Below are 27,758 nucleotides of genomic sequence, written 5' to 3'. Positions count from 1 at the left end.
GCCCCATGCCACACATTACTTATTCGAAAGTCCAGTGACCCACCACCACTTGGCACTCATACCAGCATCTCCCGCCATCCAAGCGAGACAAATCACACAGCTTCTCCTGTGTGTTCTGGGCTGCCCCTCCCTTCTAGTCTGTGGACCTCTCAGGTCCCACACGATCAATCCAGTGGAGGTTCTGTATTTCCCTAGCATGTCCCCAACTTGGCAATGGAGCAGTGGGGAGGGAGGTGGAACCTTGTTTCTCAGGCCTCATCAGGAACTGCATACTCTCCTGCCTGGGAAGCTGGCATCGGAACTTTTCTCCAAGGCACATCTTCACTGCCAGGAAGAAAAGTGACGACCACGAGCACCTACAGTGTGCTGTATCTCCTGGGACAGAGCTACATACAGTGTGGCCAATTCCAGTTTGCCTCCAGGCCGCAGATTTCACAGTCACTTGGACACAAGGACATTTTGTCAAGAACTCAAGATAGTCAGAGAAATATCACAAAGATCAGGTGCCTAATAAAACAAGCCAGAAGTCCTGAATTCACCCGACCAGGAGATTTTGAATGCCTTTGACTCTGCATAGTGTGCTCAGACCTTCATCCACCTTTTAGAACATGGAAGCATATAAAACACAGTGATGGGATGTTAGGACATCTCCTCCATGAAGCACTTCTGTACATGCGTGCCTTAAGTGGGCTGCGTCAAGTTCACAGAGTTGATTCCATTTAAATTCCAGTACACTCTCCAAACAGGCCAGGCATACCTCTTCTTACTGACCTACAAGCTTCCAGAACCGAAGTCCATTAGAGGACACTGCCTCCACCTGTGGCCACGGTTACACATGCGCGTCAGATCTACACCCTCTCCAAGCCCCAAGGAAAAATAAAATACAGCTTTCTGGCAACTACAGAAGGGCAAAATGTTTTAGGATTAGACTAAAAGAAGGTCAAGCTCTAAATAAGGTCTGGAGTAAAGAGGTTTGGCTAACTCCCCAGAAAAATCATACCAGAGGGCACCATCTGGAGCAGACAGATCGGCTGACCGAGAACTTGATTCCACAGCCATGGAAAGGAGTCAACGGCAGATGCCCACTAGGCCCTATCATTTACTGGACTATTCCTGTCTAGCAGGCGGCAGTTTATACAAGGACTAATACACCCGGCTTCCCCTTCCCTGCTTTCCTAAATGGGAGTTTTAATATAGTTATCTTGTTTTTCTTTTGCACATTGGGTTTGCTGGGGATGGTGAAATTCATCATCTGGCCCAGTGTGTTTATAAAACTTCTGTCAATCATATATAATGCATATATAACATGCAGATATAGGGGTGTGCATGTCTCTGTGTGTAATATATACATATATATCCACATATATGCCACTGTTCTGATATTTACTTATCATTTCTATCTAAATCAACCTTTTGTTCATTATATTTTTTTATTGAGATCATTGTAGAGCCACCTACAGTGATAAGAAATAGATTTCTCAAACACTTTGTCCAGGTTCCCCAAATTGTAACATTTTGCAAAACCATGGTATGGTATCACAAATAGGATACTGACACTGGTATATTGTCTTATTCAGATTTCCCGTCTTACTGGTACTCATCTGTGTGTGTGTATGTGTGTGTGTGCGTGTGTGTGTGTGTGTGTGTGTGTGTTAGGCTCTATACAATTTTAAGCCTTGTGTAGGTTCATGTCTCCACCACCACAGAGAAGACACCAAATAGTTCCAACATCACAAGGATCCCTGCTGTTGCCCTTTTAGAGCCACACCCACTTTCCTCCCCTTTGTGTGCCCACCACATCACCCCCAAACAGACCCCCTGGCAACCATGAATAAGTCTTCCATTTCTAAAATATTTTCAACTCAAGATCTCATATAAATGAAATAATATACAATAAGCCCTCTGAGATCAGCTTTATTCGCTCAGCATAATTGCCCTGGAGGTTCAATCCAAGTTGCCTGTAGCCATGGTTTGTTCCTTTTCACTGCTGCATACTATTCCATGGCATGGATGTGCCTTGGTGTGCTGAGTCATTCACCTTTCAGAGGATATCTGGGCTGATTGCAGTTTGGGGCTATTATTTTAAAAAAAGAAGCCTCCATGAATATTCATGTGCAGGTTTTGTGTGAACGTAAATTTTCATTTCTCTGGAATAAGTGCCCAAAGTATGATTGCTGGGCATATGATTATTGCATATTTAGCTTTAAAAGAAACTGCCAGACTGTTTTCCAGAATGTACTATTTTACACGCAAACTGGCAACATATGAATGTGCCAGTCTGTCCACATCCTTGCCAGCATTAGGTGTTATAACTCTTTTATTTCAGCAATTCTGACAGGTCTGTTTATGATGCTTAAACATCTTTTCATGCCTATGCTTACCATCTTGATACTCTCCAGGGTGAAATATACTTTGCTCATTTTCGAATTAGATTTTTTTAACCATTAAGTTGTAAGCGTTCTTTATATAGCCTACATGCTAATCCTTTGTCAGATATATGGTTTGCAAATAGTTTCGCCCAGCCTGCAGCTTGCTTTTCAAGATCTTCACACGGTCTTTCACAGAGCAAAGTGTTTTCAGTTTTGATGAGGTCCAATTTATCAATTTTTCCTTTATACGGAGTGAGCTTTTGCTGTCAAGTCTCACGATTCTTTACCTAGCTGCAAATCCTCAAGATTTCCTCGTAGGAGTTTTTCTAAAAGTTTTACAGTTTTACCTTTGACATGAAGCTCTTAAGATTTTTTTCTAGAGTAATTGTTACATAAAGTGTGAGGTTTAGGTTGCAGTCTTCTCCCTCTATGGATGTCCAATTACTTCAGTACCATTCATTGAAAACTAGGGGAAAAGGAGCAAAGCAAACCCAAAGCACAGAAGGAAGGAAATAGTGCATAGAGAGAAAATAAATGGAATAGAAGAAGAGTGGAAAGAAATCAGTGAAACTGAATGTTGGTTCTTTGCAAAGATCAACAAAACTGACAAGCCCTCAGCTACAAAAGAAAGTTAAAATTTCTAAAATCAGGAAGGGAAGAGTAGACATCCCTGCTGACCTTACAGAAAGGAGAAGGATTACAAGAGAACACTGTGCACTACACAAACAAATGAGAGAACTTAGATGAAATGAATAAGTTCCTAAAAATGTATAAATTATTCTAACTCAAGAAATAATAGAAAACTTGAATATACCTATAGCAAGTAAAGGAATTGGATTAGTATAGAAAATCTTTCCACAAAAGAAAAGCCTGGGTCCAGACGGCTTCACCCATGATTTTATCACTTAAGGAAGAGTTAACACCAATCTTTCACAAACTGCTGGGCAGTAGAAAAGAAGGGAACACTTTTCAATTCACTCTACAAAACCTACTGCGTTAATATACCAACATCAAACAAAGACAACACACAAAAAATGAAAACTACAGACCAATATCCTCATGAATACAGACATACAAACCCTCAATAAAATATGAGTAAACAGAACCCAGAAGCATATAAAAAGGATTATGCATCATGGCTAAGTGGGCTTTGTCCCGGGAATGCAGGTGGTTTAACATTAGAAAATCAATTAATGTAATACGTTATATTAAGAACAAAGAACAAAAACCACATGATCACCTCAGAAGATGCAGAAAAAAGCTGTTGGCAAAATTAAACATTCTTTCATGATTTAAAAAAAAAAAAAACACACACACACCCAGGAAACTAGGAATAAAAGGCAACTTCACCACACTGATAAAGAAGATCTACATACCACGCCTGCCAACATCATAGTAAGAATGACTAAATGCTTTGCCCCTAAGATCAGCAAGATTATAATGTCTGCTTTCACCATTTCTATTCCAATTGTATTGGAAGTTCTAGACAGGGTAATTAGATAAGAAAAAGAAATAAAAGGCACCCAGACTGGAAAGGAAGAAGTAAAACTGTTTTCACAGACAACAGAATCTCATATACACTAAAAACAAACATACCATAAACGAAATTAACAAAACAATCCCATTCACAATAGCATCAAGAAAAATCAAACACTTAGGAACAAATATAGGAAAAGAAATGCAAAACTTGTACACTGACAACTACAAGACATGAGCAAAAGAAACTTAAAGAAGACCTAAATAAAATGGAAAGGCATCTCATATTCATGGATCAGAAAACAATATTGGTAAGATGCCAATAATCCCCACATTGTCCTAAAGAGTCAACATATTTCCTATTAAAATCTCAGTAGCTTTTTTCTTGGTAAAAATTGAGAAGAGGGGTGCCTGGGTGGCTCAGTGGATTAAGCCTCTGCTTCTGCTCAGGTCATGATCCCAGGGTCCTGGGATCGAGCCCCAAGTTAGGCTCTCTGCTCAGCGGGGAGCCTGCTTCCCTCCCTCTCTTTCTGCCTGCCTCTCTGCCTACTTGTGATCTCTGTCTGTCAAATAAACAAATAAAATCTTAAAAAAAAAAAAAAAAGAAATTGAGAAGAGGATCCTAATGTTCATATGGAAATGCAAATGGAAATGCAAAAGGCCCAGAACAGTCAAACAGTGAAACAATCTTGAAAAAGAAAAACTAAATTGGGGGCCTTATAATTCCCAATTTCAAACTTATAAAACTACAACAATCAAAATCATGGGGCATTAGCAGAAGGATGTGTAGATCAACTGAATAGAATTAGAAGCCCAAAATAAGACTTACATTTATGGTCAACTAATTTTTGACTAAAGTGCCAAAAAAAAATTCAATGGGAAAAGGGTTGTCTTTTCAACAAACAGTGCTGAGAATTAGATATCCACACAAACAAAGATTAATTTGGACCCTTACCTCATAACGCACACAATAATTAACTCTAAATATAAATATAAATGTAAATACAAACATAAATGTAAGCTCTAAAATTATAAAACTCTGAGAAAACATCCGAGTAATCTCTGTGATTTGAATTAGCCAGTCACTTGAGCATAACAGATAAAAAGGGAAAAATCACAAATTGGACATTACAATTTTGCACTTCAAGAGACATAATAAAGATTTTAAGGTGAGCTCATGAAAAGGAAGAAATATTTGCAAATCATGTATCTGATAAAGGACTTGTATTCAGAATACATAAAGAACACTTACAACTCAATAATAAAAAGACAAATAACTCAATTAAAAATTGGGCAGAGGATTTGAAGAGACATGTCTCCAAAGAAGATATACGAATGACCAATAAGCACACCCACTAGGATGGCAATAATGCAAAAGACTGGTAATAATGGTGTTGGTTGAGAACGTAGAGAAAATTGGAACTTCGTACATTGCCAGTAGGCATACAAAACGGTGCAGCCACTGCAGAAAACAGTTGGGCAGTTCTTCAAATTGTTAAACACAGAGTTTCCACATGACCCAGAGATTTCATTCCTCATAACACACCCAAGAGAAATGAAAACATATGTCCACACAAAATTTGTCCATGGTTGTTTACAGCAGCACTTTTTAAAGTGGCCAGAAAGTGGAAACAACTGATATTTGAAGTTTCATTCAACTAGTGAGTGAGAAAATCAAACGTGGTATATTCATATAATGAGCTATTATTCTGCCATAAAAATGAAGGAAGTGCTACATGCTACAACACAGAGGCATTTCAAAAACCTTATGCTCAGTGAAAGACGCCGGTCACAAAAGACCACGTAAGTGTTTGATTTGTTTTCTACAAAATGTGCAGCAAAAACAAATTTATAAAGACAAGAAAGTATGTTAGTGGTTGCCAGGGGCTGGAAGGAGTTGGACATTGGGAGTGACTAAATTGGCATGTTCTTTGCAGGGTGATGGAAATGTTCTAAAATTAGATGTGATGATGACTGTACAACCCTAGAACTGTACAAAAATTTATTGACCTGTACACTTCAAACAGGTGGATTTTATGGTCTTTAAATGAGTTCAGTGAAATATATTTATAAATAACTTAAAATATTAAATGATCTATTAATAAATATTTTAAAATTAAAAATCTACTAACATCCAGGGGTGCCTGCGTGGCTCAATGGGTTAAGCCTCTGCCTTCGGCTCAGGTCATGATCTCAGGGTCCTGGGATCGAGCCTGGCATCCAGCTCTCTGCTTGGAGGGGAGCCTGCTTCCCCCTCCCCCTCTGCCTGCCTCTCTGCCTACTTGTGATCTCTCTCTCTCTCTCTGTCAAATAAATAAATAAAATCTTTAAAAATTTACTAACATCCAACTGGTCTTTCTCTTTGACCTAAGCAAACTGGTCTTTTTCACTGAGGTTGGAAAGAGAATTGCAAAGGGAGTCATTTCTTTGCCGCATGATTCAATAACAAGTGGCATCTAACACAACTTTGTGGGTAACAAAAGATATACACTCCACACTTTAAGCCACAACTGCAGGATCTTGAGAAGTTGCATGCAGACCTCACTGAGGCCAAACTAGAGAAGAAAGGGCACGACGCAGAAACATGAACTAGTGGGACAGCGGCCCCATGATGTGGCCACTGGAAGTAGCACCTAGATTGTCTCCCACTGCGTGTGAATCTGCGGTTGAAAGGGAGTTGGATGGATGACGTTAGCTGGGGCATCTTGAAAACTATACATATAGGCTTGGCACAAAGCAGAATGCCTGCCGAGAAGAATGCGATACCAGTCCATGGAAGGCAAATTCCACCCCAAGACACGGTACGTCTGTCTTCAGCTATCTGTGGCCAAGCCAACATGTCACAGACATGTTTTATCAGGCCAGGCTGTACTCTTCTAGGAACGCCCCCCTCTTCAAGACTACCTACATTCCTACTCTCATCATGTCGATGGTGGGAAAAATCCTCTTAAGCCACCCAAATCTCCTCTCTTGGCCACAAATGCCTTGTCATGGTCTGAGAAAACCCTTCCATGGCCATTTAAACTGAAACAGAGAGAGTGCCAGAAACTAAATTTGTCAGGCAATCCTGCTTTTTAGTTCCCTTTTTCCCAAAAATAATTGAAGTGGGATTCAGTTCCATATCACCAAGAATCCCAATTCCAGTCAACTTTACAGCATTGTCTGCTTAAATTCTAGCCCATCAGTTCTGTCACAATAGGGAAGGCTTAGTACCTTTAAAGTCACACCTTCACTACAATCCAGTGGTGTCAAATGACTGCGCCCGCACTCAGCAAAGAGTGTTCCTACCCTCCCACCCCAGCCGCTTCTGACGACAAAAGTTAAAGTGATTCTTTTGCAATTCTAGACAAACAACCTGTTTCAGGGTTACAGTAAAGAATGTAGAGATCTGAGCTAAGTCTGGGGAGTTTAAAGATGTGTCCAGCCCCCGGGAGAACAAATGATTAAGTGGTGTTTATGGCTGTTATCATAAACCGATCTGATGCAATGTGATACAAAGCTTTTGAAATCCCCAAGAAACAGAGCAATTTGTCAAAGGCCATGTTAAGAGCTTTTGCAAGATCTGTTTCCATTGTTTATCAAACTTCGGCTTAATCGTACTTGGATGAGCAAAGCCTGAAGCATGACGTCGTCGTCTTTATGAAGACCAACGACTGGAATTGCAGAGAGTTAAATTAACCAGGGGGATGGAGATGATGCAAATTCACTATTCCTTTTTCATTGCATTTTCATTTAGAAAAAAGACCTAGCTTCTCAGGCTGCATAAAAAAATCTCTAGTCCCTGTGGACTGGCTCCCTGTAAACCTTGGTCCAGTTAAAGAAAGATCAACAATCCATTGTCTCTGAGGGAATCCAAAGTGCTTCTATACGATAGGTCACCTTCAGATCCTACAACAAAATAGTGAGATTTTATAGACTTTATATATTTTATAGACCCAACTACACCCTTAAGTTAAAGTTAGAACTGAAACAAACATGGATGCTATGGGAAATGTTACAAATCCTAGCTCTCCTTACCATACGAGAGTGTTATTAAAATGGCCATCGTTGTAATAATGTCGATAAATAACAAAGAAGGTGACAACAAAAGTAATAAAAGCATTTAGCCCAAAGACCTCTAGAGTCAGGGATGTGACCGTGCTCAGTAAAGGAGATTAGGTTGTAATATCCACTCCTAGGTGATCCATCCAATTTGCATCTCATTATTTTCCCCTAAGTCTACTCTGGTTGAACATGTACTACCCAGACCACAAGGGGATGGCCGTCGATTAAATCATTACACTGAGAACAGACTTAACAACACAGGCTTGACAGCTTTTTACATTTGGACGTTCAGAGATGGAGATACTTACGACACCAAAAAAATGTTTAATGCATCTTACCTAATATCTGAGAGATCACACTTGTTTCCAGCAATAGCCATTACAATGTTTTCGGGACCATGCTCTTTCAGTTCTTTCACCCATTTCTTCAGGGTATGAAATGAATCCTAAATCCAAAATGTAAATCAATCAATCACTGTAAAGACCCAGCAACACAATATTTCAACCAAGTAGAAATATAAACCCAACCCAATGTAACAAAGGAAAATATTTTTAGGAAACTCACATACATTAACATCCTACCTCCATCTTGGCGTAAGACTTAATATTAGCGAAGTTACACTTAAATAGCTGTAAAAGTTGCCTTTTCTGAAACCGAGACTTGATGAAGTTAAGAAAATCATGCCAGTAATTTTCTCTATAAATAACATTAATTTAAAATGATAGCCTTGATTCAACATGAAAATGACTGAATTCATAGAACTAGACATGTTCATGCTTATTTCAGGAAAGAAAGAGAAAGAATACAGATACACATTATCTCTGTCTCTGTCTCTGTCTCTCTCCCCGTTTCCCCCTCCCTCTTTTTCTCTTTTTCTCTCATCCTGTTTTCCTTTTTGCTCTTCACTCACAACCCTCCTTCAGCAAACCAGTCAAGGTAGACACCACATTTAGACCCAAGAGTTCAGGATCCCATAGGTGGTAACTGTGATGGGTCATTGAACCTGCAGTCCTGTGCGCTGAGTCAGCACTCCAGGGAGTGGAAAAAAACAGCCAGCAACCACTACAGTTCCTTGACGGATATCCTAGATCCTCAACGTGATAACTAAAAATATGGTATACTATATATATGCAAATGCACGACACATACATAAATATTATCCCTGACATTTTAAGTAGTGTGATTGAAACACTAATAGAAAATCAGCATTCCATAATTACGAAACATGCAGGACTTAAAAATAATTATCCTCTTCCTGAAAAGCTGACGTTCCGCAGAGCTATACTGGCAGGCATGACCTTGCCTCTATGACGAACAGACAGTCAATTTTAAAAATAAATGATCATTGTTGTTTATTTAATTTGGTCGATAAATCTGAAATGCTTCACTGCATATAGGTTGATAAACTCAATATATGGTGATTACCTCTGCCTACCACGCTATGAAATCTCATTCCAGGCTACTGGCAAGACTCAAGCCGTCAAGCCTCTGCTTCGGTCTTTCTAAGACAGAGAATCAACATCCAGGGCATCGAAATTTTAAAGGGCTTTTATTTTCTTACCTGTTTGGTAATATCATATACTATGACAGCGGCAGCAGAACCACGATAGTACATGGGAGCCAGTGAATGAAACTGTTTAAGAACAATGCATAGTTTTAGGCCAAAGTCAACACATTTTATGCAACCCCAAATTAAATATAAGATTTTCCTGCTACAGTACCCCTACAGGATCCCCGAATTCCCCCTAGAATTTTCCCAGAAACCCTATTAGGCAATAAATTCTCCCCCTCCACCACACATGTGCTTGTGGCCAGCAGACCATGAAATTTACTTTTGGGCAAAGGCCAAGAATAAATTTTATTTTAAATGTTCCTCTTCTATGAATTTTATTTTCTCTACCACTCATTACTTATCTAATACGACTGACCCAGGGCAATCTCATTAGAATTATTCACTGGTAAGAAAAAGATGTTTGCCAAGGGGAGGACAAAAGGAGACTGACACAGATCACAAGACCCTCACTGAGTCCTTAATGAGGGCCACTGAGCAAGGGCGACTCCGAAACCCGCCCTCAGCCTGCACCGCTGCTGTCCCTCAAAGGCACACAGTGACACAGACAAGCTCCATTCCAGAACGTGAGCAAAGCACGGCTCCCCGGTCACTAAAAGGCTCACCAGTCACTTTGGGGATAAAATCCTTTTATCCCAAAAGAGGATAGATAATTAAGCTGAGGATACATAGACATTCTATGTCTATTTTGAAGAATAGCTCTTTGAATGCATTTGAAGACTATATCGTGGAAAGGTTTTGAAAGCTGAGAAGAAAGAGATAGCCCAACAGACAAAAGGACAAAGGATAGACATAGATAAATCTCCGGGGAAGAGACGAAAATTGCCAATAAATATTTTAAAACATTCAACTACGCTAAAAGAAATGAAAATAAAAGCAATGAAGAGGCATGCATTAATTTATTAAATATCAAAAAGATTTATTATGTCCATTGCTGGTTTGGATTTGGGCAGGGGGCCACTCTCACATGTTACATGGGAATGTGTTTTAAGACCTTTTTTGGGCGCCTGGGTGGCTCAGTCGGTTAAGTGTCTGCCTTTGGCTCAGGTCATGATCTCAGGGTCCTGGGTTTGAGCCCCAGGTCAGGATCCCTGCTCAGTGGGGAGCCTGCTTCTCTCTGCCCCTCCCCCTACTTGTGCAGGTTCTCTCTCTCTCTCTCAAGCTCTCTGCCTCTCTCAAATAAATAAAATCTTTTTTTTTAAGATTTTATTTATTTATTTGACAGAGATCACAAGTAGGCAGAGAGGCAGGCAGAGAGAGAGGAGGAAGCAGGCTCCTGTTGAGCAGAGAGCCCGATGCGAGGCTCGATCCCAGGACCCTGGGATCATGACCTGAGCCGAAAGCAGAGGCTTTAACCCACTGAGCCACCCAGGTTCCCAATAAAATCTTTTTAAAAATACCTTCCTATAAAAAGATGCTCAACATCACTAATCTTCAGAGAAATACAAATCAGAATCACAATGAGATATCACACCTGTTAGGATGGCTATTACCAAAAAGACAAAAGATAACAAATATCGGTGAGGGTGTGGAAAAAAGGGAACCCCGATGCACCATTGGGAATACAAATTGGTGGAGCCACTGTAGAAAAGAATACGAAGGGTCCACAAAAAACACACAACTATATGATCCAGCAATCCCCCTTTTGGGTGTATACCTAAAAGAAATGAAATCAAGTACTTCGAAGAGATATCTGCACTTCCACATTCATAGCAGCCTTACTCACAATGCACAAGACATGGAAACAACCTAAATGCCTACTAATGAATGAATGAATGAAGAAAGTGTGGTGTGTGTCTATAAATACAATCGAATACTACCCAGAACTTAAAAAGGAAATCCTGCCATTTGCAACAACATGGATGAATCTAAAATATATTAAGCCAAGTGAAAGAAGCCAGGTGTAGAAAGAAAAAAACTGCATGATCTCACTTATATATGGAATCTTAAAAAGTCAAATACACAGGAGAGAGTAGAAGGGAGGTTAACAGGAGTAGGAAAGGGAAGGAATTGCAGAAATGTTGGTGAAAGGGTACAAAGTTACAGTTACAAAGGGAGAATAAGTTCTAGAAACAACACACAGCATGGTGACTGTGGTTAATTATGTTGTATTGAATCTGGAAATTTGCCAAAAGAGTAGATTTCAGGTGCTTTGGTCATTTACAAAAGGGAAAAGATAATTGTGAGAAGGTATGTTAACTAGTTTGACTCTAGTAATAATTTCACTGTATCTATGTACATCAAGCCATCATGTTGTACACTTTAAATATACCACTTTTTCTTTTAAAAAAGAAAGACTTTCTTTAAAAGCCACTGTTGATAATATATATCCAAAGTTAAAATGTGCATATTGTGGGCGCCTGGGTGCCTCAGTGGGTTAAAGCCTCTGCCTTCGGCTCAGGTCATGATCCCAGGGTCCTGGGATCGAGCCTCGCATCGGGCTCTCTGCTCAGCAGGGAGCCTGCTTCCTCCTCTCTCTCTGCCTGCCTCTCTGCCTACTTGTAATCTGTCTGTCAAATAAATAAATAAATAAAGCTTTAAAAAAAAATGTGCATCTTGTTTGACCCAGCAATTGCACTTATAGGAACATATACTGGAGTGATCGTCACACACACCAAGATACTCATCCCTGTGTTATACATGGGAGCAAATATTTGAAAACATCCTAACGGTTCACCATAGAGAATCCATTAATGGTCTCTGGGTATAATGGAATATCCTGCAATAATTAAAACGATGGTAGGGATTTTCATTTACAGGAAAAGGTTATATACTGTTGAAGGAACAAAAAACATCTCAAAGCAGCCTATGGAGCATGCTATGATTTAGGGTAAAATGTGAGTGGGTCTGTCTGTGTGTACAGTTACAACAGTGTTTCTCAAAATGTTCATGTGGGATTTCTAGTGATGTGCACATTTTTCTTAAAAGAGCACTATACATAGCATTATACATAGCACAAATGTTTACAATGTTTTTTTTTTTTTTAAATAAAATGGGTTTTCAAGTTAAAAAAGCAAAAGCAGCCATTTTTATTGGAGAGTAGGATATGGAGCAGGGGGGTAAGGAAGGATCGTTCATTCATGTTTATTTCCCCCGTAATGCTGATCACTAAATAAAGACCTGCCAAACTGAAATGATCCTATCCTATTTGGAAATGTGAAGCACATCGGTTCCCACGATTTCCCTTTTAATGCACTGAGGAAGGCTAGTGGCGCACTCTCAAGAGTGTGGAAGGAAGCAGGCTCTTTCTCAACTCCTAGCCCTTGTGCAAGCGTCTGCCTTGAGCAGAAATCTTCCTGGTGCCTCTGTGGTTTTCATAAAAGGGAATGGGTTGGATGGGGCTCAGGATGAACCCAGGAGTTCCCAGCTGACGGCCCTTGGCCTCTTGCCAGGACTCACTGGAGGACAGCGGGCCATTTGCCGTGCGTGCCTTGCATATTTACTACCCAACACTGTGTGTTTGTTGTAATTGTTAGGCATCAATAAATCTATTTTTAATCCGTCCCTTGGCAATCCACTCCACGTATAGAAAATAAAATCAGAATTCTTGCCCAAAGGGAGGAAAAAGCAATGTATTTTTGAAACATTCCTGCTTTGCTAAGGGTAAGGAATGCATATAAAGTGTCCTTCAGCCCAATTACATAAAATGCCCATTTTTTTTGCAAAATAGCTTCCATATAAGAAAGGTCCACTTAAACACACCATGTAGGTACAAAATTTACATCTCAAAAATCAAGATACTCATGGACTCAAGCACAGAGAAGAGTAAATTGTGAACATCTTCTTAAGACAGAGTCATTTTCAGCTCTAATACCATGAACTGAATCTGAAATGGTCACTGGTGTGCAGGACTCATGGATTATTGAATAGATCTTTGTATATAATGCATTACTTGTTCCTTCCTTCCTCCAAATGGAATCATTCTGAAATAAATCTGTTGGTGAAGCCACTTAAATGACTTTATTGCCGGGGACTTGGGGGCTTTAACGAGTTGAAAGTTCGTCTCTATTCCAAAACCCAATAATGCATTGACCAAAGGATAATATTTGTGGAGGACAAAAGGATAAATCACTTCTAGTTTACAATGTGCATACTCTTCCCCACACAAACATAAAAACAAAAACACCACAACTGACTTCAATACTCAACATGACGTAATTCAATTTCCGTAGAGTCCAAATTAAGACTGATGAAAACACTCACCTAAAAGATTCTTCTAGAAATACAGTTTTACAATCACAGGAGGTTGCTATAATTTTTAAATCTCACCTTGAAGAGTTCTTCAAAACTTAGCAGGACAGACACCAGTTCAAAATTCCTTCTTCCCTAACTACCCAACAAAATATCTAGAGTACTAAAAATTAGAGTACTCAGATGACTCTCAAGTGACATTTAATTATTTAGAAAAAGCACAGGGAATTGTGAAAAGCAAATCTGACCCTCAAAAGAAATGGTTGTTCATGTACATAGTGTGTGCAACTGTGCATTTTTAAATTTTGAGTGTCTACAGAATAAAAGAGAAGGGAACAGTCTCATTCAACCTTCTCAGACTTCTCAGCTTTTACAGATGGATGCTAACCCTGTCCCCACTACAAGGAACTGGGAGACAGAGGCATAACCTTTCTGGAAAGCAACAAAACAATGAATAGCAAGAACAAGAAAATGTTCATACACCGATTCAAGGATTGCGCTTCTGAAGGGAATGGTCAGAGATGGTCACAAAGCAACCAGATTTCACTCCAGAACTATCAGTCATGCTGAAAAACTGGAACCTATTTCAATGTCTAGCCATCAGGGACCAGAAAAGTAAATTTGTCTAGACTCCCTCTGAGTCTAGATCTCTTCATACTTTGCCCTTAGCTATGCAATGGATTGCCGGGCAGCAGTGAAACTCACACTTCTGAAAAATAAGAGACGGCATGAGACATAAGGGGCACAATCTGGTATTTCCCAAGGGTCTTCTACCGAACCCTGGGTTCATGAGGTGTTTTTTTGGAACAAAAACATTTCTTAGCCAAATAAGTTTCAGAAACATTTTACCTAATAATGTTCCCCTGGAGATTTGTGAAGTATTATTAGTATATTAAAGGTTCTGAAAATCTCTGTAGAAAGGAAATCTATTTGTTTTGGTTTTAACTCAGACTTCTCAACTGATTTTTTTTTTTTACTATTGTTCAAGTAATATTTATTAACATCTTGAGACCTAGTATGCTCAGAACCCACATTAAAGGCAAAGCATGAAGAGATCTAGGGAGTCTAATAGAGCCTGGCTCTATTCTGGTAAAATGTACGCAGTGATGTGGGAAACAAAAGCAAAAGCAAAAGAAAAAAATTATATCTCCTTACAACTTACATATGTCCTTGAGACAGGCAGAGTGACCTTCCTCTAAGGACTCAACGGTCTCAGTGTTAATAATTTAGCTTAACATTAGCCCAACCTCCAGGATCCTGTAAGTCTCCTTTCACATATAAAAATTCCTTTGGAAATTTCCTTTATGTCTACACGCCCCCCCCCCAAGGTATGTGTTAACAATCATCCTCCAAGCATACGGCCCACTGATACACATCTGAAGGGACCCATGACTAAAGTGTCACTAGTAGTAAATGACTTTTTCCTAAGAACAGCTAACCCTCCAAGGTCCTTGCTTCCAAATTCCTTAGAGACTGATGCTATCCCTAACCCACTTCCAACTTAAAAGTATATAAACAGCCACTCTTCCTGACCCCAGTTCATTTCTTTCTGCCCATAGGTCTTGTCCCCATGTTTTAATAAAACCACCCTGTTTACACTGAAGATGCCTCAAGAATTCGTTCTTGACCACTGGCTGCAAACTCCAATATTTTCAGATCAGATAACAGTGGGGGTAGGGTGAGTGGTGGTAACTGAGGTTTTTCCAGTTCTGTGATGTTACTCATGACCAAGGTAAGGCAGACTCCAAATGGAACCTTTTTCCTTCACCCTGCACTTGATTCTTCCAAGTGCATTACCTACAACAGAGGCCTCCTTTCTTCCCATCCCATGCACACACTGTTCAGCACACAGTGGAAAGTCTTATTCCAGGAAATATCTGAATCCTCCAGACCACCCAGTCTGCTTCAGGCAAAATTCCTTAAATGCAGGTTTGTGGCATCATAAATTCCATAGCAGCAAAAATTCTGCATGTCAAGAATGAGCAGTAGTGGAAAACTCACGAATTTTCCAAACAAGGACAGGCTCCAGCTGAGCTCTGCCTCCCCACATGAGAATTATCCAAGCCAGGTTGCTCTTGCATCAAGTCCAGGAACTTGTAGGAATGGGTCACGTGTAACGATCTTCAGACAACACTGTCCCTGGTGAGTCGCGCAGATGCAGCCTGGGAGAACCCATGCTGGTCTGTATCCAGTGCCAGGACACAGTGAAATTCTCACATCCTGCAGAACCCTGAGGCTATGGGCAGTCAAGGGCAGAAGCCAAAACATATCCCGTGGTTCAACAGGATTCAAACAAAGAGGGAAGTGGTAGAGGAAAATTCTTAGCATTCCCAACATTCTCAGCTGGCAAAAGCTGAATGGAAAAACCATTACTGAACGTTCTTTCTGTGCCATTCAGAAGAACGTTTCTGGTGTCTACACAGACCGTCTCTTTCCATGGAGAAGCAGAAGTCCTATTTAATAGACCCACTCAGATGTCCTAAAATCCAATAGTAGGTAGAGGTGAAGAGAAAAAGGTCTGGGACTATTAACAGTTATTTCTGAATAACACCGTGGTAGGCAGAGCACCACTTATTATAATATGTCCGGATTATTTTAAAAAAAATTTTAATAGGATACACTACTTTAACAATGAGAAAGGATTTTTTGACTCGCCCCTCCCCTTCTTTCTTCTTTCTTTCAATTTGCTAATTAAAGACAAAGAATTTCCTTGGCATTCAGGGGTCAGGGCACAAAAGCACCAGGAGAAAGCTGGGTTTTAGAGGTAACGTGACCTCCGGTGGACTCCTTTTTGACAAGGAACAGTCCAAACCTCCTTGGGGAGATGATGATACAACACAAATCCAAACATCCTTCCACAACATAAGGTGTTGGTGGGAAGGGCACGGATTCATGTTTTGGAAAAGACGAGGCCATGAACTGGCGTATTCTCATCCTCAAAATAATGTGTAAGACAAAAGTCAAGGTTTTGAAATGAGGTAGAAATACATTTCTTCCCACCCACATAATACCCAACTACAGAGAATCTCAACTCTACTTCCTGTCTGCTAGCAAGCCATAGGAATGGCCTCCAATTCCAGAACTCTGCCCCACCCCGTCCCGAAGCTATCTGCGTTCCTCATCGCACACAGTCTCCGTTCACGGGAAGGAAATGCCAGGAGGGTTGGTCATGAGTCTCCCTCTCTCCATACTCTGCTCAGGTAGATTTGATCTCTCCCATCTGCATACAGCCCTCCTGTTCACAGTAAACATCCCGTCCTCGTCCTCGAGAGAGGTCTCCCTGCAGAATAGGACAGCAAAGCAAACATCACCTGGGATTACTCCCAGAGCGGGACAGACTTTGGCCCATGGGCCTCAAAGCAGGGCCCTGACCCAGCGCTCCCCGGCGGTGGTACCCGTCCGTCCTAGAGCCCTGCCACCATGGTGCCCCCAGGAAAGCCTGCCTTGCTGGGCACCCACAAGGAGCTCCTCGAGTCTGCGACAGCAGCTTGCTGCGAAGAGATCAGAGTCACACAAAACACATTCTCAGGCGTGTGGTTTCATTCACCCCCGAAAGCGCCGGGCACCCAGGCCTCTGTGCCATGGTTACCGAGAGCAGCCTGCAGACCCATCTTTCCTTTGACTGGATATCTGGAAGTTTCCACTGGAGTATTTAGATACTGTAGTGGCCACACAGCAGCCAGAAGGTTCCTGTTTTAAACTTGTGAGTTATGTTATTTACACATACCATTGAATCTATTTTTGACTTTTTAATTGTGGAAATTTTCAACCATACGCACAAGAAGACAGCATGGTACAACGCGCGTCCATGCTCTCATCTCCTAGTCTCAAGATCAGCCCGAACACATGGTCCCTGGCATGTTTCCACCTCCCCTCCCACCCCACCCCCGCCACTGGAATCTTCGGAAGCAAACACTTGACGTCATATTCTGTTAACTGTAAAGCAGAGTGGTTTTTTTCTTCCAACAAAGTCAAATGGTGTCATTTTTCAAAATCCTTCTAACTTACTAGGCAGAAAATCCAAGGTCTGTCCTATTGTGTCATTCGGGCGCTCGGCCCGGCCTCCCTTTCTCTCTCCCCAGCCCCTGGCCTCCTCCCGCTCCCTGAACACCCAGCCACATGGAGCCCTCAGGGTCGTCCCACAGGCCTTCCCCAGACTGGACCCACCTCCGCTAGACATCCTCACGCCCACCTTTCATTCACACCTTTTTCAACAGCCACGTCCTCTGAGATCCCTTCCTGACCCACACTCTGGGCCATAATAGGGGCTCAAGAAACATGTAAGGGCGGAACACACGTGATGAATCAATAACCCTGTGAAGGCAGGTGGGCTAGGTAAAACTGTTCCCATTTTACAGATGAGAAACTGGGCTCTGAATGGTTCAGTAAACTGCCCACGGATAAACACAGCTCTTAAAGGTTGTAACCAGCCCTTGAACACAGGTCTTCTGACTCCAAATTCCATACCCTTTCCATTCCTCAGTTGCTTCCCCGAAATGAAATGCTGTGTAAATTGATGGAATGCTGATACGGTCTTATACTAAATATATTCAGTCATTCAACAAGTATCTCTTGATCACTCGGTACATGACGGGGACTGTTCTAGGAAGGTGGAAGGTAGAACAACAGTCCCCAAAGATGTCCATATCTTAATCCCTGGGACCCGTAAATATGTTATGCTACATGGCAAAGGGGCATTGAGGTTGCTAATGGAATTAAGAGTGCTGACAGCTGACCTTTAGGTTGTTAATGGAATTAAGAGTGCTGACCTTGAGATGGAAAGATTATCATACAGCGTCCAGCAGCATCATCAGGGTCTTCACAAGTGGCAGAGGGAGGCAAGAGAGTCAGAGAGCTTGGAAGATGGCTCTGCGGCTGGCCTTGAGGATGGAGGGAGGAATGCGGGCACAAACTAGGGAATGCGGGCAGCCTCTGAAAAAAGCCAGGAACGGATTCTATCCCAAAGCCTCCAGAAAGGAACACAGCCCTACCTATGGCTTGCTCTTGGCCTGGTAAGCCTTACTCGGACTCCTGACTTTCAGAACTGGGAGGGAGCTGTGAGGGATCTGTTCCAGCAGCCCCAGGAAACAAACAGAAGGTGGAGAAGAGGGGTGGAGTCAGGCGGCCTTCAAAGGGGCTGCTCTGGGGATAACCGTCTCCAAACAGCAAGCTCTGTGTTCTAAGGACACTCCAGCTGCTCCTGCTTAGACACGTCCTTTGGCACCTCAGGAGTACGCTCTTTTGTTATTAAACGAAGTCCATGTGCCTAATTTCCTTGTCACGAATGACATTCACGGGCTTGGTCTGTATTTGAACCAGACTTAGGAAATTAGATGCACGAAAGTAAAAAGCGAAAGGGGAGGAGCGGGGAGGGAGAGGCGGGAATGGAGTGGAGGGCAGGGGAGAAGAGGGGAGAAAAACAACCAGATAAACTGCTTCTTAGCTTCTTCTTCCTCAGCACAAGTCTTTGCCCGCAGAGAGTAGGAGAACGGAAACTGGCCTCAACCCAGGAGGCACAGACAATGCTTCATAATTAGAAGCTACTTAGGCCGTCCCAGACCAAAATACACACCAGGAAAATGTCATTGCCTGACTTGTGAAGAATCTTCCCCTGGTGGCATGGCCCTCCCTCCCAGAACACTCCTGTCGCGGTCCCCACTCCCCCCACCGCCCGGGGGCGGGGGGGGGCAGCTCAGGCAGGCCTGGAGGAAGGGAGACCTACCAGGGCACAAAGGACCACAGTCGGGTCTACTGTGACAGAGAGGGGGCTACAGGACCAAGGGCCGGGGCCACTTGTGGGCAGGAGAAGCTCATTCTTGCTTTGTAAGACTTGATGCTTGAAGCTACCCTCTCTGCTGTTCCTGTCTGTCCACTCCCCATTTCCTCTCCCTCACTTCCGGCCTTCCCATCGCACAGGCTTGAGGGCACTAGTGCTTGGGGTTTCCCTTAGGACTTACTAAATTTATTTTAATATATGGATATGTCCTTCCTCTTTCTTTCCCGCCAGTGGCCTTCTTCCCCCCATCTCCTAATTTCCAGAATGACGCCAACACCCCCCAACAGGACACCTCTGGGAACCGGGTCTGCCCGCAATGGTGACTCTGGACCCTGCTGCCATCAGACACTCCAACTCGAATGCCACAGTCACCCTTTCCTTCCGCAGCTTCTATCGCCGAGTTTTAAACATCCCTGGACCTCCTCAGCTGTAGGGGATTCCTGAGGCTTCTTCTAAAAGGAGATGATGGGGCACAGTCCTATCCCAGGAACTGTCTACCTCATTTTTAACAGCTTTTACCAGATTCGCAGGCTTCTGTGTGTCTCCTTACTACATAGTCTTCATCGGGTTTTCCTTTTGAGGGGGTGTTACAGGAGTGGAGTGTGGCGAGGAGGAATATTTTCCCAATCAGGATGTCAATGCGTACTGATTAAAAGCAGCGTCCTCGGGCGCGTGGGTGGCTCAGTGGGTTAAGCCTCTGCCTTCGGCTCAGGTCATGATCTCAGGGTCCTGGGATCGAGCCCCGCATCGAGCTCTCTGCTCAGCAGGGAGCCTGCTTCCCTTCCCCTCTCTCTGCCTGCCTCTCTGCCTACTACTTGTGATTTCTGTCTGTCAAATAAATAAATAAAATCTTTAAAAAAATAAATAAAAGCAGCGTTCTCTTGTGATATGCAGGGAAGGAAAGCAAAACCAGGGATTGACCCTCTTCCACTGAAGGTAAATTCTCTCATGGGTGTGGGAAAGGTTTAAGGGCGAAGTAATTTCCCTCCAGCCATGGGTGAGGAGCAGAGTCTGCCTGTGCTTTTTGCTGCTGCCGCGTGGAGCCGGGCCTGTATTGCCAGAGGCCGCAGGGCAAGCAAGAAGGAAAGAAAGAACAGCTCATTCTGAGCTTCTAACAGGCCCCATTCTTCAAGGACATCCAAAGGTCAAAATTTCCTCTGACTTTGGCCACAGTCTATGAAAAGAGAACCACTCTCTTGACCACAGAGTCTGGGGCCCCGAAAAAAGAAGGAAAGAAAGCCAAAAAAAGTTTCTTTTGATGTTTGTCAAGCCCCAACTTGACCTCAGCTATCTGCTGCCTTAGTTCTCTCTTCTTTCTCAGGGACCCACGGGGGCATGCCAGCCTCGGCCTGGCTTGGCTGCCTCTCAGCTGTCTCTGCATATGTCGTCCTGTCCCCGTAGGAGCCTGGGAGGGCTTGCAAATGTAAGGACGAAGGAGACGAACACCAACATGGTTCCACAGCCCACTAAGCGGTTGGCTTCTGGAGGGCACCAGCGGGAGTGTGCCTTCTTCGGGTACCCAGCTCCCAGGAAAATTCCTTTTTTTTTTTTTAAGACTTTATTTATTTATTTGACAGAGAGCATGCACAAGCAGGGGGAGCGGCAGGCAGAGGGAGAAGCAGACTCCCCACTGAGCAGGGAGCCCCCATGTGGGACTCGATACTGGGACTCCGGGGTCATGACCCGAGCTGAAGACAGATGCTTAACCAACTGAGTCACCGAGGAACCCCAACCAGGAACAAGCAAAGAGTAAACAAATCTGGATAGTGTTAATATACTTATCATATTATTTTCTGGAGTGCTTGAAACATCTTAAAATTGGGGGGGAAATTCTGTACACTCACTACGAGAGTCACTATAAGCCTTTTAATCAGTGGATTTCAGCATATTGTCACACTATCTTGAATAGTATCTATTAAGGTAATAAAGTCTGGTCCTGGGTTAGATAATACTGCTGAAAAAAACTAAATCAGTGGCAATTAATACTATTTTGAAGATAGGTTCATTTAAAAAAAAACATAATTTAGTTAAGTATCATGCAGTTCAAATCTAGTAATATTTTGGTAAATTGTAAGTGATCACTTCACAAATATAACCTTATTTAGAGTTCTATATGAATTTGTTACAGGAAACACATTTTAACATTCCAAAGATTTAATATTGTATTCAGAATTTTTTCTTTAGGTACCATTCTGAGGTCAAGCCTGTACTTCTGGTCCACAATTAGACATGAAAACAGCCTGCAACTTGCTTATCACTTATAACTTAAAGGCTTAAGGAGTAGGTGACTTCATATTCATCTATAGATTTAACATAATCCCTATCAAATACATCTGGAGTTTTTGCAAAAATGTAAACTCCAATCCTAAAAATTCCTGTGAGATGAAAGGGACGCAGAATAGCCGAAACAATCTTGATAAAGAACAAAGGTAGAGACTCATACTTCCTAATTTTCAAACTTGCTGCAAAGCCTGTAGCAATCAGGGCACTGTGGTATTGGCAGAAGGGTAAAAATTAGATCAAAGAAAGAGAACCGAGTCCAGAATTAAACCACACATTCGTGGTCAACTGATTATCATATCAACAAAGGTGCCAAGAAAATCAATTTGGGCAAAGAATAATCTTTTCAACAAACTGTGTTGGGACAACTGATTTTGTATGATAGCAACACAAGGAGAGTAAAGTTGAATCCCCTCCTTACAAATTATTTATAACAAATATAACAAATTATAACAAATGGATCATAGAGCTAAAGGCAAGAGCTGAAACTATGAAGTTCTTAGAAGAACATATAGGAATAACCCTGAGTCTGGCAAAGACAAGTGTTGGTGGGAATGCAGAACCTTGTACATTGTGGGTAGGAATATAAAATGGTGCAGTGACTTTGGAGAAGTTTGGTGGATCTTCAAAATACTAAACATAGAGTTACTAGAGGACCCATCAATTTCAGTCCCAGATATATTTCCAAGAGATTAAAGAACAAATAAAGCTATCTAAATAAAAATTGTACATAAATACTTAAAGCAGCATTACTCATAAGAGCCCAAATGTGAAAGTGATCTAAATGTCCATCACCTGATGAATGGATAAACAAAATGTATGGCATCCATAGAATGGAGTATTAGTCAGCCACGAAAAAGAAAGAAGCACTGATTCAAGTTACAATGTGGATGAACATTGGTAACATTATGCTAAGTATAGGAAGCCAGTCCCCAAAACACCCAGCATGATTCCATTTATATGAAATGTCCAAAGGAGGTGAATCTAGAGGCAGAAAGCAGCCAAGAGCTGGGGGACTTAGGAAGAAATGGGGAATGACTATTAATGGGTTTAAAATTAATTGTGGCAACAGTTGCACAATCTTAATATAGTAGAGTCCACTGAACTGTACCCTTTAAGTGAGTCGATTGTATGGTCTGTGAATTATATCTCATTAAAGGTGGGTTTGTATTTTGTTTTTTCGTTTTTTAAAAGATTTTATTTATTTACTTGACAGAGAGAGATCACAAGTAGGCAGAGAGGCAGGCAGGGGGGTGGAGAAGCAGGCTCCCTGCTGTGCAAGGAGTCCAATGCGGGGTTCGATCCCAGGACCTGAGATCATGACCTGAGCTGAAGGCAGAGGCTTAACCTACTGAGCCACCCAGGTACCCCTGTTTCTCTCCCCCCCCCCTTTTTTTTAAGATTTTATTTATTTATTTGAGAAAGAACATGAGCAGCAGGGAAAGGGAGAAGCAGGCTTCCTGCTGAGCAGGGAGCCTGACGCGGGGCTTGCTCCCAGGACCCTGGGATCATATGACCTGAGCTGCAGTCAGACACTTCACGGACTGAGCCACCCAGGCACCCCTCAATAAACCTGTTTCTCCAAAAGAGAGGTAATACCCTACATGCTGATAATCCCCACAGAAACAAATGCAGACAAAAGCATTTATCAGTTCATTTTATTTTCAACCACTAAGACTCTGGGATGGATTATCCAAAAAAGAGGAAAGCATGGCTCTGCTGCTTTGCAGGTGAAACAGGGGATGAAAACAAAAAGCTGATGAGGTCGAAGCTTCAAGCAAGTCTAGAACGGGTGCAGGAATGGACCGGAAAAGAGTTCCCCTGTCAAGGAACAGGTAAATAGAGAATTTCACACCACAGCTACCTTCACTAGGCTCTTTTCAGAAACATGGGGAGGGACCATCTCAGGGACCAGGAAGTAATGAATATACAGTGGACTCTTGAACATGGGTTTGAACTGCACAAATCCACTAAAGGCAGATTTTTTTTAAAGTCCAGTGCTGTAAACCCATTTTCTGTTACGATTTTCTAATAACATTTTCTTTTCCAGAGCTGGCTTTATGGTAGGAGTACAGTGTATGACATGTATCACACATAATATGTGTTCTCAGGAAGGCTTCTTGGCAACAGTAGGTACCAGTAGTTATGTTTTTTGGGGGGGGGGGTCCAAAGCTGTACGTGGATTTTCAGCTGTGTAGAGGGTCAGCACCCCTAACCCCCACGTTGCTCAAGGGTCCGCTGTATCTCAAAAGCCACAGGAGGGCAAACATTATCTCTACAGTTTCAGATTTCTTCACAGGAAATTCATTTTGGATGAAACATTGTAGAGTGGGTGAAAGTAGAACTCAGTGGGGAAAGACTGAGGTAGGCTCTGAAAAGAAGTTCAAGACCGCACAAAGTGGAGCCTCCGAAGTACACGGATTGAGAGAATCCAGTAGAAGCCTGTGGCAGATGACATTATGACCAACAATTAAGTGTTCACCTCTACGTGAACCGCTGTTTATGCCAGTGTAGTTTCTCACTTCCTCTAAAGGCCGTGTCTTGCTGTCACTTGACTTTGGGCTGAGCCACATGCCTTGCCTCGGCCAATGGAATGTAGGCCATGTGCCATGGGCTCGATCGGACCCTAGCATTAAGAGGCCTTGCGTCTGTGCCTCGCTGCTTGTGCTTCTGCATCGACCGAGGAGAGCTTCCTCAGGTACTACTGCCTAAACCCCAGAATGAACAAGCAAGCCTCAGCCACCACACAGAAAGACCCACAGCTTGAGGCAGAGCCACTTTAGCTAGAGAGCTCTGTAATATTTTTTTTAAAGCTTTTATTTATTTATTTGACAGACAGAGATCACAAGTAGACAGAGAGACAGGCAGAGAGAGAGGAGGAAGCAGACTCCCTGCTGAGCAGAGGGCCTGATGCGGGGCTCGATCCCAAGACCCTGAGATCATGACCTGAGCCGAAGTCAGAGGCTTTAATCCACTGAGCCACTCAGGCGCCCCGAGCTCTGTAATATTTTTATAAATTTTCTGTGGGTATAAAAGTTTTTGTTTTTGTTTCTGTAGACTCCATACCCACTGTGGAGCCCAACATGGCGCTTGAACTCACAACCCTCAGATTGAGACCTGAGTGGAGACCAAGAGTCAGCCATTTAACTGACTGAGCCACCCAGGCACCGCAGTATAAGAGTACTTTTAAATAAAAAGATTTTAAAAAAGAAGAAGAATTAACACACACAGCCATTATTAACTAAACACCTGAAATAGTTAATAATAGTATTCTAAATTCTAAATATTGTATTCTAAATTCTAAATAAAGTCTTGTTTATTTAAGATCACATGCAGAATTCGACAACAGTTCCATCTTTTATTAGATCATACAGGTCCTATACAGTATTCAATATTGTTCTTACTTAGCATTTCTTGCATTTTCAGTGTTCCATCAATTTTTTAAATACCCCAAAAAAGACAGTAGTTAAAAATTATATACCTTCCTACACAAATCTTTGCATCATGTCATTTTTACCATTAAGTTCAAAACTCCATAATTCCTGCTAAGTATTGGAGGGGGGGGCCTATTTTTTAGTCTGCACATGTGTTCTCCAATTTCATCTTTAAAAAGTATCTAATGATGAACTTGATTTCAGAAGTCAATCTAGTCAACTCCAGATATGTTAGAGTCAGAGGAGAGCTTTTATTCTAACCAAAGAACCATCAATTCACCTTTGCGGAATTTGTGACTGTGGTGCATTTGAAACCCAAATTTTATAAATACAACAATTCTTTCTGAGGCAGTAGGGCAGATAGACAGCCATAACACGGACTTTAACCCAAGTGAAACAAGATAATGAGATGATGTTCATATTTGTTCATGTTAGATTCTTAGAATAATATTGTTCTCACAGATCAGATCAAGAAAATGAAGCATGGAATTCTTTCAAGATATGAACATTTTAATGGAGTTATCCTATGAATTGCAATTGTGGTTTTTTTTTTAAGAATTTATTTATTTTTTTGACAGACAGAGATCACAAGTAGGCAGAGAGGCAGGCGGGGTCGGGGGGAGCAGGCTCCCTGCTGAGCAGAGAGCCCAATGCGGGGCTCGATCCCAGAGCCCTGAGATCATAACCTGAGCCGAAGGCAGAGGTTTAACCCACTGAGCCACCCAAGCACCCCTACAATTGTGTTTTAAAGCAAAAACAGAATGACTTGGAAGCACGCATCTAGAACTTGGGGACCACAATTCCTATTGATGAGACTTTCTTTTCCGGGGGAGGGCAGAGGGAGAGAGAGAATCCCAAGCAGGCTCCATGCTCAACATGGAGCCTGATGTGGGGCTTGATCTCATAACCCCGAGACTGTAACCTGAGCCAAAATCAGGAGTCGTCCACTTAACCGACTGAGCCACCCGGGTGCCCCCAAACACTTTTAATAACAATGAGGATATTCTAGACCCCAGTTTATGTGGAAAAGCAAAGAAGGGAGTGAAAAGGAAACCCAAAGGGAAAGATGGATGTGTTGACACAGTAGGACCGAAGTCTCATCTCCCCATTACAAACCTTGATCAGTGGGAGACAGGAGGACAAAACTGGGCAGATAAATTCCTTTCTCTCCCCTGGGACCATTTTGAGCCCCTCTGAGCTCACAGGAGTCATCTGCTGACCTACTGCTGAGTTCTCCTCACAGATCACAAAGCAGAAACCAGCACAACAACTCATTCCAAGAGGACAGGATAAACACCCCCAAAAGCCCACACCAACACTACAACATGGGCACTCCAATGGCACTCGTGCCCCCACTCCACCCGTCTTGACAGCAAAAAACTGAATATACAAATCTCGAAAACGGTAAGCTCCTAAAAAATTGGATTCAACAATCACTTGGTTAATTGAAAATGGTTAAATCTGAAAACACTTTTTTACAGAGGTGGTTTATGGATTACCATTTGCCATTGAAAGGATCACAGGATGTCCACCATATATAGTTGAATGAAACGCATAATTAAGACAGCATATCAAGAACGAACACTCTCTTCTACGAGAGAGGGAGGAAGAGAGAGAGGGCTCCTTTTATATTTCCCGTACTCAGATGGAAGAGTGATTTTTCAAGACTATGAATTTGTGCCACAAATGTAGTCCAGAATTAATATCGTGTATGCTAGGCAGAAGTGTTTCGATAGTTCCACAAATAAACAAATACTGAGTAATTAACACATGCAAAGCACTGCACTGAGCATTATCTCCCTTTGAGGACACAGAATCGATGTCTTCATCTTATCAAATCATAAATCCAAGGAGATTTTGTTTGTTTAAAATTGTGAAGACTGGGAAGTACAGGAGCCAATTTCTACAAGGATATGGAGGGATAATGGAGCACACTGGACTCCAACAATTAATGAGACAGAACAAATAGCATAAGGCACACGCAGCAGCCGGGAAGGTATTTTTAGCTCCAACATTAGGCAACGTCATTACAAGCACGATTAAATCCAGCAACAAGCCACCAGCACGGCTGAGAAATTGCCATCACTGGAGAGATGTGAGACCGCATGGAGGGACAGCAGACAAGGACGGCCTGAGGATAACTAAATCAGGCCTTCGAGGGTTAGAGGGTTCGATGACCACAAAGGTTGTGCAGGCATTTCTCACGTGCTTTCCACAAATCTAAATTCTAAAAAGCATCCCCCTGAAGTTATCATCCAAAAGTCAGTCCCTCCTCCCTGAAGCACGAGTGTAGACTTGGCCTTACACACATAATACTAATAATTACAATAATAGATACTAGTAATAATATATGTAACTCTGATACAGTAACACAATATATAGTATATAATATAATACATATAATATAATAACATATATAATACTAAGGTTTTAAAAATTACATACATTGCAATATAGGCACAGATGTCTATCATCTCCAATCGTCAAATTTTAGGAAAAGCAATTAGAATAATTAGAAATCTGGTCATACAGAAGGTTTTCTATTGCTGTTCTGCTTTGAGATGGTCAGAGAGCAAGCTACAAACTATAGTAGTCACTTTAGAGAACCAAATTTCATC

General features: G+C 42.0%; 1 protein-coding gene across 1 annotated transcript in view; it reads right to left on the bottom strand.

Moving 5' to 3' along the window:
• The window catches only part of RAB31 (RAB31, member RAS oncogene family), a 128,185-nt gene that overhangs the window by 32,453 nt on the left and 67,974 nt on the right, over positions 1 to 27,758 (bottom strand). Inside the window, exons 4-5 of the mRNA XM_080821974.1 lie at positions 9,451 to 9,522; positions 8,228 to 8,334 (exon numbers count right to left, since the gene is read on the bottom strand). Of these exons, the coding sequence (XP_080678100.1) occupies positions 8,228 to 8,334; positions 9,451 to 9,522 (179 nt within the window). The remainder of the gene's footprint in view (positions 1 to 8,227; positions 8,335 to 9,450; positions 9,523 to 27,758) is intronic.

Source organism: Martes martes, assembly GCF_963455335.1.
Source record: "Martes martes genome assembly, chromosome: 13".
NCBI lineage: Eukaryota > Metazoa > Chordata > Mammalia > Carnivora > Mustelidae > Martes > Martes martes.
Note: the sequence above shows the minus strand (reverse complement) of the source record. Positions and strands in the feature narration are given on the sequence as shown.